General features: G+C 48.4%; 1 protein-coding gene across 1 annotated transcript in view; it reads left to right on the top strand.

The window, feature by feature from the left end:
• The first annotated feature begins 6629 nt into the window (after positions 1-6629).
• Positions 6630-17240, top strand: part of LOC120931631 (low affinity vacuolar monovalent cation/H(+) antiporter-like) — an 85715-nt gene continuing 75104 nt past the window's right edge. The window contains exon 1 of the mRNA XM_040343259.1: positions 6630-6777. Within this exon, the coding sequence (XP_040199193.1) occupies positions 6723-6777 (55 nt within the window). The 5' untranslated portion in view covers positions 6630-6722. The remainder of the gene's footprint in view (positions 6778-17240) is intronic.

The raw sequence follows: 17240 nt of genomic DNA, 5'->3' as shown, positions 1-17240 counted from the left end.
AGCCGCCACAGTGAAGAATGGGAAAGCAGTGTTTACACGCGGCTCTCCCCGTTCTTCAGCTCCGGGGACCGATCGCGGGACCCCAGCAGCGATCGGGTCTGTGGGTCCCGCGGTCCCGGTCACAGAGCTTCGGCGGAGCCATGCTGTCTGGATAATGTTTAGTAATTAGCCCATCTGAAGGTGTATTGAAGCCCCATTGTGTGATGCTGGGGGTGGAGAGTTTCATTGTCACTGTAACATATTTGTACTGTATATAAGAAAGCTAAGGAACCATTAAAGTTCGTTCATACATTTTGAAACCAGAGAACAGAGCGTATGTATCGGTTATTCTGGGGAAATCCATATGGATCGTGTCTGCTGGATTGTAGATTGTCAGATAAGCTGTCGTGGTTGATGGAATGAATATCGTAAACGGTGGTGACCGTTACAGACACATAGGCTAACATGCAGGGGCAATTGGAGGGAGGAATAAATGAATTTGGAGGAGACTGAGAGCAATATAAAGACCCTTTATGAGTTAATAATACAGACTGAGTCCTATGTAGTCCATTGTTTGGAGCCACTATCTTATCCTATGAGGCGTGAGATGATTTTCTTTATGTCAGTTGCAGTGGCAGCCGGTGGTAAGTTTTTTTGGGAAGGCGGCAAACAGTACCACCCTGCTGTAATTCACGTGCCCAGCATCCTGAAAGTGGCTGGACGCGTGAATAGATGGTGGCGTTGTCCTGCAAAAAATAGCGTCCTTGGATAGAGCATGGGGGTGGTGGCTATGGATAGAGGGGGGGGGCGGTCTGATCCCCCTAATGGGCGGGCCGGCACTAGTCAGTTGGGAAAAAGGCAAAGCATATCTGCTGTCATCTTCCTTACCTATTGTTCTAACTCTAGAGCTTTCAACACACTTTTTTCTTTCGTTTATTGAACTCACACAAGTATAAAAGTACATAAATGTTCCCAATGAAAGTAATCATTTAAAAACCTACCTACAGATGTTCTACATAGCCATTACTGAAACCTGGCTTCATGAATCCGACACTGCTTCTCCTGCTTCCCTCTCCCATGGTGACCTTCTCTGGACTCACTCCCTCAGACCCAGTGGATGGAAGGGAGATGGAGTGGGAATCAGGGGCGGACTGACCATTCGGTCCGTCGGGCACTGCCCGAGGGCCCGTGGTGGGGGGGGCCCGGGCTGGCTCAGTCCGCCCATGGAGGTGCCTGCAGCAGCGTCAGCTTCTACACAATGAAAAAAACCCAGAGAAAGCAGTGCCTTGGATCCCTCTAGCTAGGTTTATGTGGCTGCGCTGTTGTATGAGAGGCTTGTGAGGTGTGAGCTGGAGATGGATGGAGCCGTGCTGGGATTTACAGTGACAGGCGCTCCGGCCACCTCTCCCCCCTGTGGAATTCAGCTGAGGGGGCGGGGCCGTAAGTCACTGCCGCGGAGGACTGTCTGTGAAGGAGCTGCTGGATTCGGAGGCAGAGTGAATTGCACAGGCATGGCTTCCACACAGACCTGCCTGTGCAGAAGCAGGTCAGTGTCATAATGAAAGCACTGTCTGTGTCTCATCTGTGTTATAAGAGCCATGCTGATTGTTACTTTACCTTCTTTCCCTGTACTGTGTCTGTGCTTATTTACCAGGTAGCAGGTCAGGTGCTATTCACTAGTGCACATGATGAGCCATCCATCCTGGCCAGCTCATCCCTCCCGAGCCTCTCATACAACAGCCACATCATCCTAGCTAGCAGGATTTAATGGTTCAAGACACTGCTTTCTCGGGGGTACAGACTCGTTTTTTTTTTTTTTATTGTGTATGATAAGCTGCCACTGCTCCGGGCACCTCCAGGTTTCGGACTGAGCCGGCCCGGGCCCTCCCACCACGGGGCCCTCAGGCAGTGCCCAACTGACCGAATGGTCAGTCCGCCCCTGCACACTGATATCTGGTACACTGAATGCCACTCAGTGTATAGATATCAGTGTTATATATAGGGAATAGCACTTAGACCTGATTTACATTGAAGCAATATACCATGCGATTTGACATGTCAAATCGCATGGTAATAGCACTACCCGAATCGGTGCGATGCCCCATTTCTGGCGCAGCACCGATTCCCAAAAGTAGTTTCTGTATAACCTTTGGCGACTTCTTGGTGCAATTTCCATAGACATCTGTGTATGGAATCCGCACAGACGTCTCTGAAATCACCCGCCAAATTCACACTGACATGCGGGTATGAAATCGTGCGAGTTTAGCTGAACTGTCTCACACAATTTCATTCCTGCTGTCAGTGTGAACCTGGACTAAGGCCTGATTCACATCTATGGCATTTTTTGTGCTTTTTGCATTTTGTAGATTTGCACAACAGTCCATTTAACATGGTTTCCTATGGAACACGTTCTGTAGTGCAAATCTGCAAAATGCAAAAAGCACTAAAAACGCATACTGTAGGTGTGAATCCAGCCTAAGTGAGTGTTATTCCCTATATATATTCCTTACATTGGTGATCAGTGGGAAGAATGTCCCTTACATTGGTGATCAGTGAGAAGAATGTTCCTTACATTGGTGATCAGTGGGAAGAATGTCCCTTACATTGGTGATCAGTGAGAAGAATGTCCCTTACATTGGTGATCAGTGAGAAGAATGTCCCTTACATTGGTGATCAGTGAGAAGAATGCTCCTTACATTGGTGATCAGTGAGAAGAATGTCCCTTACATTGGTGATCAGTGGGAAGAATGTTCCTTACATTGGTGATCAGTGAGGCCGGGTACACACGGACAAACATGTATGGTGAAAGCGGTCCGTCGGACCGTTTTCACCATACATGTCTGCCAGAGGGCTTCTGTACGATGGTTGTACACACCATCGTACAGAAGCCCGCGCGTAAACAATACGCGGGGCGTGTCCGCGGTGTCGCCGCGTCGATGACGCGGTGTCGCCGCGACAATGACGCGGCGACGTGGGCGGCCCGCCTTTAAAATGCTTCCACGCATGCGTCGAAGTCATTCGACGCATGCGAGGCACGGCGGGCGGCTGGACATGTACGGTAGGTCTGTACTGACGACCGTACATGTCCGAGCGGGCTGAATTCCAGCGGGCTGTTTTAAAACAAGTCCAGGAATATTTGTCTGCTGGGAAAAGGCCCGGCGGGCAAATGTTTGCTGGAATTCGGCCCGCTCGCGCCCACACACGACCAAACATGTCTGCTGAAACTGGCCTGCGGGCCAGTTTCAGCAGACATGTTTGCTCGTGAGTATGGGGCCTTAGAAGAATGTCCCTTACATTGGTGATCAGTGAGAAGAATGTCCCTTACATTGGTGATCAGTGGGAAGAATGTTCCTTACATTGGTGATCAGTGAGAAGAATGTCCCTTACATTGGTGATCAGTGGGAAGAATGTCCCTTACATTGGTGATCAGTGAGAAGAATGTTCCTTACATTGGTGATCAGTGGGAAGAATGTCCCTTACATTGGTGATCAGTGGGAAGAATGTCCCTTACATTGGTGATCAGTGAGAAGAATGTTCCTTACATTGGTGATCAGTGGGAAGAATGTTCCTTACATTGGTGGTCAGTGGGAAGAATGTCCCTTACATTGGTGATCAGTGAGAAGAATGTTCCTTACATTGGTGATCAGTGGGAAGAATGTCCCTTACATTGGTGATCAGTGGGAAGAATGTCCCTTACATTGGTGATCAGTGAGAAGAATGTCCCTTACATTGGTGATCAGTGAGAAGAATGTCCCTTACATTGGTGATCAGTGAGAAGAATGTTCCTTACATTGGTGATCAGTGGGAAGAATGTTCCTTACATTGGTGATCAGTGGGAAGAATGTCCCTTACATTGGTGATCAGTGAGAAGAATGTTCCTTACATTGGTGATCAGTGGGAAGAATGTCCCTTACATTGGTGATCAGTGGGAAGAATGCTCCTTACATTGGTGATCAGTGAGAAGAATGTCCCTTACATTGGTGATCAGTGGGAAGAATGTTCCTTACATTGGTGATCAGTGAGAAGAATGTTCCTTACATTGGTGATCAGTGGGAAGAATGTTCCTTACATTGGTGATCAGTGGGAAGAATGTTCCTTACATTGGTGATCAGTGGGAAGAATGTTCTTTACATTGGTAGTCAGTGAAAATGATTTAAAGTAAATACAATTATTTTAAAAAAATGTAAAACACACCCATAATCCCTTCACACACTCTATATAAAAAGGGTTATGTAGGATGAGCATATGTATGTAAACAATAATGGATACATGTATAGTATCCACCAGAACATCAGAGTGAGAGCAATTCTAGGGCCATAATTCATAGTTAAAGGGGTTGTATGGGTTCAGTTTTTTTTTTTTTTTTAATAACAAACATGTTATACTTACCTCCACTGTGCAGTTTGTTTTGCACAAAGTGGCCCCGATCGTCATCTTCTGGGGTCCCACGGAGGCTCTCACGGTTCCTCCCCGCAAGAGCTAACCCCCTCTGGGAAGCTCTCTCCCGAGTGGGTTACCTTGCAGGCGCACTCCTGTGTGATACACTTGGCGGCCATACCCGATAAGTGTATGACTCAGCCCCACCCCCTGGCGTGCAACAACATTAATTTGATTGACAGCAGTGAGAGCCAATGGCTGCGCTGCTATCAATCTAACCAATGAAGAGCCGATTGGAAAGCTATGCGGGAATATTGTGCTAATTTATGAAAACCTTAATTTCGAAAATGTACCATTGTTGCACTTTAATGTACATTTTATTTTTCTTTAATTCCTATAATAAACATTTATTTGGAACATAGCATCCAGAAATTCTTTGAATGCATGCAATATGGGCAGTGCAATATGTAGGTAGGATTTGTGTGGATGCAGCTTGAACGTGGGCAGGGACACATGGGCAGAGACACAGGGGGCCCCATGATCTCCTTTTGCCCGGGGGCCCCATGAGCTGTCAGTCCGCCCCTGGTGGGAATCCTTCTATATATTAGATATGTGCTAAGAGGGGTGCTACAGTGTGTAGCTAGCGGTGTTATTGCAGTCCTGACCTGTGAAATTCTCCAACTGGAATGGCAGCTGCAGTAGCCAGATACACACTGTGCATATGGATGATGTGTTTGTAAGGGATTGCGATCTCAGATATGTGCTGTGTGGGGTGTATCCAAGCTATTTTCAGTGTGGCGATGTGAGGAGGAGATCTGCTGAATGCTATCCCGGCAGTGACCCCCTGTGCTCTTCTCGACTGACCACTGACTTCTGCCATGCTGCCCATTTACACTGCCCTGCTGACCCCTATCCTCTGAACTGCTGACCCCTGTTCTCTGCTCTTCTGACCCCTGTCCTCTGCTCTGCTGACCCCCTGTACACTGCCCTATGGACTCTTGTACACTCCCCTGGTAACCTTCTGCATGTTGGCCTTTGTGGACTGCCCAAAAACTGCTCTGCCCTGCTGCCCCCCCCCCCCCCTACTGACCTCACATCCTCTGCCCCCCTGCCATTTTTTACTGCTCCCCCACATCAGACAGGCTACATACAGCCCTGGCAGAACTAAAAAAACATTTTTGGATTCGATTTGTTAAAGGGGCTGTAAGGGTACATGTCTTTTCACCTTAATGCTTTCTATGCATTAAGGTGAAAAAAACATTTGACGATTAGCGGCCCCCCTGCCCCCCCCCCCCATTTACTTACCTGAGCCCTCGAAAGTCCCGCGTCGTGAACACGCTGGCTTCTCCGCTCATTCATTGGATGATTGATTGGCAGCCATTGGCTCCCACTGCTGTCAATCAAATCAATGACGCAACGCGTCAGGGGATCACGGGAGCGCGCGCGCAAGCTAACCTCCTTAGGAGAACGCTTCCCAGAAGGGGGTTAGCTCTTGCAGGGAGGAGCCGAGCAAAACGAACTGCACAGTGGAGGTAAGTATGACATGTTTGTGATTTAAAAAAAAAAAAAATGGGAACCTTTACAACCCCTTTAAATAACAAATTTTGTTTAGATAAATTTGTTTTTGGAATTCCTTGTACACAGACTTGGTTTACACTTTCAATGACAGTCACACATTTTTAAAATACATGACACACCATCATTCTGTCACACACAGTCATAGTACTCCATGTGTGTTTTGCTTGAGCTGCCAAAATTCATTTTTTGAAAAATCATATAACATACCAGTCCAAAGTTTTACAGATAAATATTACTTCCCAAGATACATTTAATAAAATTAAAAACGTTTTTTATTATACTTTTTATATTATTATTATTATTATTTTTGTTACTATTTTATATTGTTGTATATAGGGGGGTCGGGTAATTTCCCCTTTTGCTCCCTTAAAAATCCACCCCTGGTTGGGGGGTGACCATTATGTGCAGATGAACGGGAGATTATTCTATAAGGACCATAAACTTTTTTTTTTTTTTTTTTTTCACATAAAGTGACCCTAAACTCTGGTTAAAATAGAAGAAAATGACATTGAAGTCATTTGACTAGGAGGAGAGGGCTCCATTTTGGATGTACACATTCACATAGGATTTTAGATTTCATATAGCAAGGGGATCTTCTATGGCTGGTGTAAGTAAAGACATCTATAGACATACCGATATTTTCCTCCATCCTTATCGGCTCCCCTATAACTGATCCACTTGCTGATCCCACCACCCATCGCAGCTACAAATACATGCGCATGCGCACTACAGCCAATTAGCACAGGAGAGCAGCGGCGTGTGTGTGCGGCTGGACGGTGAGCCGTGCAATGTCTACCGATGGGGATTACACCCGGCGGAGGAGGAATACTCATGACGCGTTCGGTAAGAGCACCCGGTTCATGTATGCCTGGAAAATACCGACATACTTCCATTTCTATAGAGGTAGCGGGGAGGGGGTAGAGCACACTCACCGGAGGACCTACCTACCTTCACCTTCTATGTGATCATAGCGGGTGTACTCCGCATCTCTTCTGGTGTATTTTACTATTCTAATGTCGGGTGTACTTTTAATTTATTTGTCAGGTGTACTTCTATATAATTTTATTTTTTTATTATTATAGTGTCATTTGTCTCATTTTGTTTAGTCTATACTGTATACTTCTAATCTAGAACAGTGTATCGAGTGTTATATTTATTATATTAATAAAATATATATTTGTTTTACCAATTTTTAAACAATACAAATCTTACAATAAATCCAACTGCTTTTATAATAATTCTCTCATTTGACTGGACCAGGGACATATTTACTGGACCAGGGACATATTTAAAACTTTAGGGATTAATATCCCTCCTTTTTTTATTTTTTTTATTTCTTCTTCTGTCCAGTTATAAGGATCCCTTTAAGACATTTTTTTTTACCTATTTGTCATTCATACTCCACTGCATTCATTCATAAAAAGAGACGTTTTTTCTTTCTCTCCCTTCCTTTTCGAGTGTGCTTCTAATAATAGTAATAATATTAGTAGTAGTAGTAGTAGTAAAAATAATATTATTCAGTGTACATTGGATTTATTAGTGTGTACTACTGATGTTGTGTAGCAGGTGTGAGTCTCATCTCAATGTACTTTTTATTTAATATTAATGTATTAGGTGTGCTTCTCATTTATTATAGTGTGTGTGTGTGTATGTATGTATGTATGTATGTATGTATGTATGTATAATTTTTTTTTTTTCTATGTATCTGGTGTACTATATACTGTTTTTGTAGTGATGTGCTCCTCCTGTAACTGGGGTGAACAGTACAATGCAGCCTCTTGGGGCTCATTTACACCGGCATATGCCTTTTTTTTTTTTTTTTTTCTTTGTCGGAGAAGATCCTGCTAAGGACGAGGACACCTCTAAGGCTGGCCACACATTATACCATTTTCGTCTATAGATTTCCTTTGGATTTGCCAAAACGATATAATATGAGGTCAAATCTCTAAACGCTTTCAATTTGTATGCAATCAGGCAGGCCCTTGTACTACACAGTTGAAGCTAAAGGAAATTGTATAAGAAAATTGTAGTGTGAAACGCCCCTTAAGCTGGCCATACACCATAAATTGTTCCATTATAGAGGAAGAAAAATGAATCGCTTTAATCCTATGTAACGCTTCACACTGGTTGCATTTATTATTAAAACGGGAGTTCACCCATTTGTGTTTTTTTTTCTTTTCCCCATAGCTGGATGCTCGTTTTGTCTAGGGGAATCGGCTATTTGTTTTAAAATATGATCCGTACTTACCCGTTTTCGAGATGCATCTTCTCCGTCGCTTCCGGGTATGGGTCTTCGGGAGCGGGCGTTCCTTCTTGATTGACAGTCTTCCGAGAGGCTTCCGACGGTCGCATCCATCGCGTCACTCGTAGCCGAAAGTCGGTGCGGCTCTATACTCCGCCTGCGCACCGACGTTCGGCTTCTTTCGGAAAATCGTGACGCGATGGATGCGACCGTCGGAAGCCTCTCGGAAGACTGTCAATCAAGAAGGAACGCCCAGTCCCGCAGCCCATACCCGGAAGCGACGGAGAAGATGCATCTCGTAAACGGGTAAGTACGGATCAAATTTTAAAACAAATAGCCGATTCCCCTAGAGAAAACGAGCATCCAGCGAAGGGGAAAATGTGTTCTCCATGGGTGAACCTCCGCTTTAAGTGGTCTTGCATAGCAAGATCACTTATTGTTCTCTCACATATATATTATTCTTATTATTTTATATCATTATTATTATAAAAACTGATCTGTGTGAAAGGACCCCAAAGTACTTGCATTTAGACATACAATTATTTTGTTCAATTCACTGTACTTGTATGCACGTCCTGTACATGAGCATTTAGGCACATTTTATGCACACACCTGCAAAAAAATCTGCAAATCTGTGTGCACTGCTGATGGATGCAGCTATGTCCTTTTTATTGTATTTTTTTATTTTTTTGGTGGCTGAATGCAGGACGTGTTTTTCACATGTAGACACATCTGTGTGTATTGGCTCTTTGATTACTATAGTATTTAGATACGCAGAAAACTGCATTTTTTGCCATTGTTCACAAGCTCTTAGGTTGGGTTCACACATGTGCGGCCGCGGTTTGCAGTCCGGAGTCCGGTGCAGTTTTGTTCATCGGTTCAGGTGCGAATTTTCGCTTGAATTCACACCTAGACTGGTTCTAAAATGGCACACATATACGCAGAGAGAAGGATGTGCACACCATGCTGTAGGAATTGGTCCAGATATGTATTTCTGTTTGTCACAATAAAGGGTCTGTCAATATGACAGCTGATGCCCCCTAAACACATTGGCTGGCAACTATTGATCGAACCTTTTTATTGTGTCAAATAAAAACAAAGCTCAAACAAAGGTCTTTTATTGAGCATGTATAAAAAAAATACAGTTTACATTCTCCAGAGCTTTTTAGAACATTGAACATTGCATGGGAGAGTACACATAAAAACCAAGCAGTGTATTACAGTCAAATCCCCAACACCTTGTAAGGATTCCAGGAGACAATTCCTTCCCTATCCCTTCCGAGGCCCGTAAGGGCGTCCCCTATTCAGCCGGCAGCGGCCTTAGAACAGTCTGTCATACACCAAGTCTATTGGGGCCAACCCAGGAACATCCAGCCATTTCGCCCATAATTTTTCATATTTACTGCTCGACCCTCGTTTCTGATATACCACCTTCTCTAATCTAAGAGTGACTCCCATTTGTGTAATCCATTCCTGCACTGTTGGGGGTTCAGTGTCCTTCCAGTGTCTTAGTATCATCAGGCGGGCCTGGAACAGAGCCCTGCCTATAGCCTGTCTAGGGATAGCCTCTGCCAGGATACCCTCCGTGATCCCAAGAAGACAGACCTTGGGATCCAAAGGGACTTGGGCCTGAAAGGCCTTATTAATCGAATCCACCACCCCCGACCAGTACAAGTGGAGCTTCGGGCATCGCCACAGAAGGTGAATGAGGTCACCATGGTCCCTGCAGCATCTAGTGCAGCAGGGGTCCACCTCCAGTCCCATCCGCGCCAGCCGGGCCGGCGTATAGTGTACCCGTAGAAGGATATAAAGTTGTGATAGTCTATGTGCCACGTTCAGGGAGCAGGCGGGGATCGCCTGCAAGGCCTCTTCCCACTGCTCATCCTCAAACGCACCCACATCCCGTTCCCACTGCGCCACCGCCTTATGCGGGGCACCCGGTAGGAAGAGGTTTAGCAACATAGCGTAGCAGTTGGATATAAAACCCTTATATGTGGACACGTCTAATAAGTAATTAAATACCGGGGCTACATTCAACGCCCATATGTCATCCTCCTGCTGTGCATCGAATGCATGTTTAAGTTGTAGGTAATAAAATTGCATGGACGCAGGGAGTTGAAAGTCCTCCCTGAGTTCTGCAAAAGGTCTCAGCTTGCCCGCCCTTACAATGTGTGACATTGCGGATATACCATGCCCTTTCCATCTCGATCCGTACGGTATCTTAGCTATCTCTCGGTAGTGTAGGTTGTCCCATATGGGGCTGTATTTTGTGAACCCTGTCACGCCTTGCATCATCCTGATCTTATTCCAGACCTTTTGCATGAGGACATATGTGGGAAACCGTCTGTTGGATTTCGCATACTGCAATGCTTCCAATCCCTCCGCCACCTCCGCCCCGGTCGTGAACCTGAGCAGGCGAACCGAAGAGTCCTTCAGGTTCAACTGGAGGTCCCCTTGGGGGGCAGACACTCTCGCAATATGCTGCGCCTGGGAGGCTAAATAGTAGAGCCAGGGGTTGGGCAATGCCAATCCGCCGGCCTCCTTTGGACATTGCAGTTGTTCCAATTTGACCCTGGGAGGTTTTGCTAACCAGATTAATGAGCGGAAGAGGGAATTAATAATTCTAAATTTTTTCAGAGGGATGACCATCGGGGAGTTATGTAATATGTATAGCAGTTGTGGCATAAGGATCATTTTTATTAGATTCACCCTCCCAACCAGTGACAGTTTAAGTTTGCTCCACACCTTGACCCGGTCCCTACAGCGATTAATCAGCGGGGTAAGGTTGAGTTTAATGTAGTCTAGTGGGCATGCCGTGACTTGGATACCCAGGTACCGAAAAGATTCAGATACCGGGATATCTTGTATATTATTCACGGGCGGGATAGATCGTCGATCAAGCAGTAGCAAGGAGGACTTGGTCCAGTTAATAGTCAGGCCCGAGTAAACGCCGAACCGTCGGACCACCGTCATGGCCTGCGTCAACGACCCGGCCGTGTCCCCTAGAAGCAGCATGGTATCGTCGGCATACATCATAATTTTCTCGTGCAGGTCTCCAAAATGGAATCCCTGAATCAAAGGATCTGCCCGAATCATGACCGCAAGAGGTTCAATGGCCAGGGCAAAGAGGAGAGGCGACAATGGGCACCCCTGCCTCGTGCCCCTGTGCAAGTCAAAAGTGCGCGACACCCTACCACCCTCCCTTATCGCCGCCACCGGGGAAGAGTATAGGAGTCGGACCCAGGAAATGAAGCCCTCTCCAAACCCAAATTTTCGCATCACCGCCCAAAGATACTCCCATTCAACACTATCAAACGCTTTGTGTGCGTCAAGAGATAGTAGGGCTCTGTCTCCCATGTTGTCCGCCTGAGATTGCATATTGAGAAAGAGTCTCCTCAAGTTTATCGCCGTCGATTTCTGCGGCATAAACCCCGACTGGTCAGAATGAATAATATTAGAAATGGCACCATTCAGCCTGACCGCCAGGACCTTGGCGAGAATCTTTACATCGTTCTGTAATAGGGAAATCGGTCTGTAGGATCCCGGGTCAAGCGGGTCTTTGTCGGGTTTGAGGATCAAGACAATGTTTGCCCTGGTCATCGACTTGGGGAGAGTGCCCACCTCCCTTGCGGCATTAAATACCCTCAAGAGGTGTGGGAGCATCAGTTCCCCGTATTGTTTGTATACCTCCGCAGGGAGGCCGTCATCTCCAGGGGCCTTGGAATTAGGGAAAAGGCTAGTCGCCATCTGCAGCTCACCCAAAGTCAGAGGTGCCTCCAGCATCTCCTTATCCGGGGTCGACAGTTGCGGTAACAGGACAGGTTCCAGATAATCCCCCAACGAGTCCAAGGAGTATGTACCCCTGGACTCATAGAGGGAGGAGTAAAACCCGACCAGCTCCCCCAGGACCTGGTCCGGGGAGTTCGTCACCCCCCCACCCGAGGCGCGTAGCGCTCCAATGGAGGGAGACATCTGCTGGGCGTGGGCAATGGTGGCCAGCATACGGCCTGTGTGTTCACCCTCCTCATAGTAAGCCGCCTTTTGGAAAAAGCGCTTCCTCTCTGCTCCCGAGGTCGTGACCCGGTACAGGGCATCCTGCGCCGACAACCACGCCTCCCTGTTTGAATCCGAAGGGTCTGCAATAAATTTGGCCTCAAGGTTTTCCGCCATTCGTTCTACCCCTTCCCTAAGTGCATTTGACCGCCCCTTAACGGCCTGGATCTCAGTGATAAACAAGCCCCTCAGGACAGCCTTGAAGGCCTCCCAAGTGACCACCACATCATTAGTGTCTGCATGTAAGCGCCAGTATTCCTCAATGCGGGCCTCAATGTGCTCGTGTGATGGGAAAAGGCTCAGCCAGAAGGCATTCAACTTCCACGGGGCCTTGGCCACCGTCGAAGGGGGACGCACCTCCAGGGACACTATCAACGGGGAGTGATCGGATACACTTCTCAAACCATACCTCATTTCTGAAATATATTTCTCTGCATTATGTGAGCACAGACATAAATCAATTCTAGACAGAGATGAATAAGTTTTAGAAAAGCATGAAAATTGTTTATCCGCTGGGTGTCTAGCTCTCCAGGGGTCTCCCCACCCCACCTCCTCCGCTAATTTCCTAAGAGCCGTCCGGCGGGTCCCCCTCCCGTCCCCGCCCGGTGGATGTTTATCCACCAGAGGGTCCATGTAACAGTTGAAATCCCCGAAGGCATACAGTGGCACCTCCGGGAATCCCACCTGGAACTGAACCAGAGCCCTCAGTACCTGGTTGTTATAAGGGGGGGGTACATACACAAAAGCAAGAATACATTTGAAATCAAACAACTTGCACATAATAAAGACATAGCGACCATCAGCATCAACCTCAGCCTGTAATTCCTCATAGTCCAATGAGCTGTGTATCAGCACACTCACCCCCCTAGAGTACGAGGTGTGAGTGGAGTGATACGCCCTCCCCACCCACCGGTATCCCATGCAGGACACAGAGTCAGGGGTCAGATGAGTCTCCTGAAGGGCACAAATAGCAGGCAACTGTTTTCTCATCAGGGACGAGACCATAGTTCTTTTCAACGGGTCTTGCAGTCCCCTAACATTCCATGACAATACCGTCACCTTCGCCATCAGGGGGGTCGTTGCATGTCACCGGACTGGGTAAAAACACCAACATTACCGCCTCCCACCGCCCCCCTATTAGAAAAAGATGGGTCGCCCCTCCGGGCTGGCAATTGAAACAGGCTGACATGCCAGGTGCAGAGGGAAAGGCTTGACCTCCCATGAGAAAAAAAAGAAAAGAAAGGTAAAAATAAGACAAAAAAAGCTCTGGAGTAATTTGAAGCAACGTAGAGAGCAAAGATAGACATCCGTGCATCCGAGCACATCGCTAATTTCTTCCGCTGCAGGCCAACCGCCTGGAAAGGGTGTGTGCCCCCCTGCTCCCAGGGCCTTTGCAAACTCAAACTGTGGGGTGCCAACGGGCAGCCCCTAAAACCGTGGGACAACAGGTCCCTGTAACCTTCCAGGTAAGCAGCACCAGTGGCCGCCGCCACTGCTCTCCTCAGTACTGGGTGCAACAATAACAGTGTTTCCGAACTCGCATTTCAGAGCAACAGAATAAAGGATGTTGTGTGTTTCCGGCATAACCCTCATCCAAGGGGCAACTTTGATAATTCGTGTGCTAATGTGAGCAAGTATCAGTCCTCTTCCGCATGGGGCCTCCTAACCTGTCGTAGTGCCCCTTCGTTAGCATCCAGCCAGTCCGAGGCATCAGCAGGGTGTTCAAAAAAGTGAGCCTGACCATTCAAAATGACTCTGAGTCTCGCAGGGTATAACATGGCATAAGGGGCCTGCACTTTCTGCAGGCGTTTCTTTATTTCTGTGAACCGGGCACGGCTTTTCTGTACCGCCGCAGAGAAGTCCGGATAGAATGAGACCCGGGTACCGTTAAACTGGACATTCTTCTTTTCCCTAGCCAGCCGCAGTATAATTTCTCTGTCCCTGTAATTCAGCAGGCGGGCCAGGATCGGGCGGGGGGGGTTGCCCGGCGGGAGAGGCCTAGTTGGGACCCTGTGGGCTCTCTCAACCGCATACAAGTGAGTAAAAGAGTCTTTGCCGAACACCTCGGCCATCCATTGCTCCACAAACTGCGTGGGGTCACGGCCCTCCACCTTTTCTGGCAGTCCGACTATGCGAACATTATTGCGTCTGAGACGGTTCTCAAAGTCCTCTGCGCGCATATCAACCGCTCTGGCCAGTCTCGAGGTGTTCTGGGTTTCCCTAATCAATGGGGGCATTCTGTCTTCCAGGTCACTGATCCTTCCCTCCACAGCCGTGGTCCTCTCCCTCATTTTCTGTATGTCATGTCTGATCAGGCCTACCTCCTCCTCCAAACTTCCAAATCTGAGCCGCAATCCATTTACAGAGGCTGTACATTTATTCACTGCCTTTAGTATAGCAGCAAGAGTGGGCTGGTCTCCCCCCTCCACTTCAGGCTCCTCAGTATCCCACTGCAGCCCTGCGCTGCTCTCAGTATGATTCAATATGGCCCCTGCTCCCTGTACATTCTCTTCCTCCTCCATCTCAGTGTCACTGTGTGGGGCACAATCATCCATGGGCTGCGCGCTCGTTTCCGGGGGTTTCCCTGTTAATTTCTGGGCATAGTACCTCATATCTTTGGGGGGGTCACCGGAGCCCTCCTTGTTCTTTTTTGGGGCTTTACTCACAGTTTCTTTCCCCCTGTCCCCTCCGCGCGCTCTCTGGGCTGATGGCGTGGCGGCGCCATCTTGGATTTCCAGCCTCGAACCGTCTTGCCTCTGTCCCCGGGTCATCATGCCCTCCAGGAGTGAGCCGAGCAATGCAGGGTGCTGGGGGGAGGTTCCCCTACCGTCCAGGGTGAAAAAATCCGGGTGTTTGAGGTGCCGGAAACCGGATGATTACAGGATCAGTGCGGAGCTCTGTGAACCAGCGTCTGTTCACATGCCGTGCTGGCCACGCCCCCCCAAATAAAAACAAAGCTGTTTAACATTTGACAAAAAGAGGTGTGCCATTATTTTGCTGGGCACAAGCAAATCTGAACAAATGGGTAAGGCTTCGTTCACATCTACGAGCTGCTAATTTTCAGGCGTTTTTGCAGCATTTTTTGTACAGACGTTTTGGAGTTGACAAGTCACCAATGTAAAGGCAGTAAAATGCCTGTAATCTGCCAAAATGTTACTTTTTTGAGCAACAGCGTTTTGCTTTAGGCAACAGAATGCTCAGATGTGAACAGGGGCTGTTGAAATAGAATTTGTCGTGTTGGGCATTTTTAGAGGAGCAGAAAAATGCCCAGATGTGAACCGAGCCGCATTGAAAATATTAAGCAGGTTGTTATAGAATGCTGTGTTCTTTCCCAATAACTCAAGACTTGAATTATTGGGATGGCCCCCCAACCCAAAGCACCTTGTCCCCATGTTCATGGGGACAAGGGCCTCTTCCCAACAACCCTGGCCATTGGTTGTCGGGGTCTGCGGGCGGGGGGCTTATCGGAATCTGGGAGCCCCCTTTAATAAGGGGGCCCCCAGATCCCGGCCCCCCACCCTATGTGAATGAGTATGGGGTACAACGTACCCCTACACATTCACCTGGTGGTAGGAAAAAAAAACCCACTACACAGGTTTTTAAAGTAGCTTATTAGGCAGCTCTGGGTGTCTTCTTCCGACTTCAGGGGGTCTTCTGCCGGGCAACACCGCTGTCTTCTTTCAGCTCTTTTACCAGCGGTGGCCCGGTCTTCTTCCGACTTCGGGGGGGGGGTCGTCTTCCGACTTCGGGGGGGGTCGTTTTTCCGACTTCTCCGCTCTCTTCTCCCGCTTTCCGGTTCTTTTTCTCTTCTACCGGGCACCACTGCGGTCTTCTTTCAGCTCTTTCACCAGCGGGGGGCCCGGTCTTCTGCGTCGCCTTCTTCTCTTCGATGTTGACTCAACGCTTCCTCCCGCTGTAATGGCCGGTGCGCGATGATTTATATAGGCCTCTGATGTCACAGTCCCAGCATGCTCCGGTAGTCACCACCACCCCGCCCGCAGACCCGACAACCAACGGCCAGGGTTGTCGGGAAGAGGCCCTTGTCCCCATCAACATGGGGACAAGGTGCTTTGGGGTGGGGGGCCCACAGGGCGCCCCCTGCCCCAAAGCACCCCCCCATGTTGAGGGCATGCCGCCTGGTACGGCTCATGAGGGGGGGCGCTCGCCCGTCCCCACCCCCTTTCCTGACTGGCCGTCTTGCTCGGATAACGGTCTGGTCTGGATTTGGGGGGAACCCCCACGCCGTTTTTTTGGTGTAGGGGGTTCCCCTTGAAGTCCATACCAGACCTAAGGGCCTAGGATGCCCCTAGAGGGAAACCCACGCCGGTTTTTATTTAAAATTTGGCGTGGAGTTCCCCTGTGGGAGGGAGGAGCTTGCCTTAGAACAGGTTCACACTGGGCCGACTTCCTGTAAAAGTTGCCTCACTGTGAACGGGGATCCGACTTGGAGGCGACTTCCATTGAAATCAATGGGTACAGGTCGCCTAGAAGTCGGATTGAAGTATTACAGTAACCTTTTCTGAAGTCGGAGCGACCTCAGTAGTGTACATTGACGGCTCCCATTCACTTTCTCGACCGGAGGCGTCTTGAAGTCGGATCCCAGGTCGCCCCAGTGTGAACTGGCTCTAAGGCCCCGTACACACGACCAAACATGTATGCTGAAACTGGTCCGCGGGCCAGTTTCAGCATACATGTTCGGTCGTGTGTAGGCGCGAGTGGGCCGAATTCCAGCAAACATTTGCCCGCCGGGCCTTTTTCCAGCAGACAAATATTCCTGGATGTGTTTTAAAACCGTCCGCTGGAATCCTGCCCGCTCGGACATGTACGGTCGTCAGTACAGACCTACCGTACATGTCCGAGCGCCCGCCGTCCCTCGCATGCGTCGAATGACTTTGACGCATGCGTGGAAGCCTTTAAATGGCAGGCCCGCCCACGTCGTCGCGGCGACGACGCGGACACGCCCCGCGTATTGTTTACGCGCGGACTTCTGTACGATGGTTAGTACAACCAT

Source organism: Rana temporaria, chromosome 3 (assembly GCF_905171775.1).
Source record: "Rana temporaria chromosome 3, aRanTem1.1, whole genome shotgun sequence".
NCBI classification, from domain to species: Eukaryota; Metazoa; Chordata; class Amphibia; order Anura; family Ranidae; genus Rana; species Rana temporaria.
This window is presented reverse-complemented; position numbering and strand designations above follow the sequence as displayed.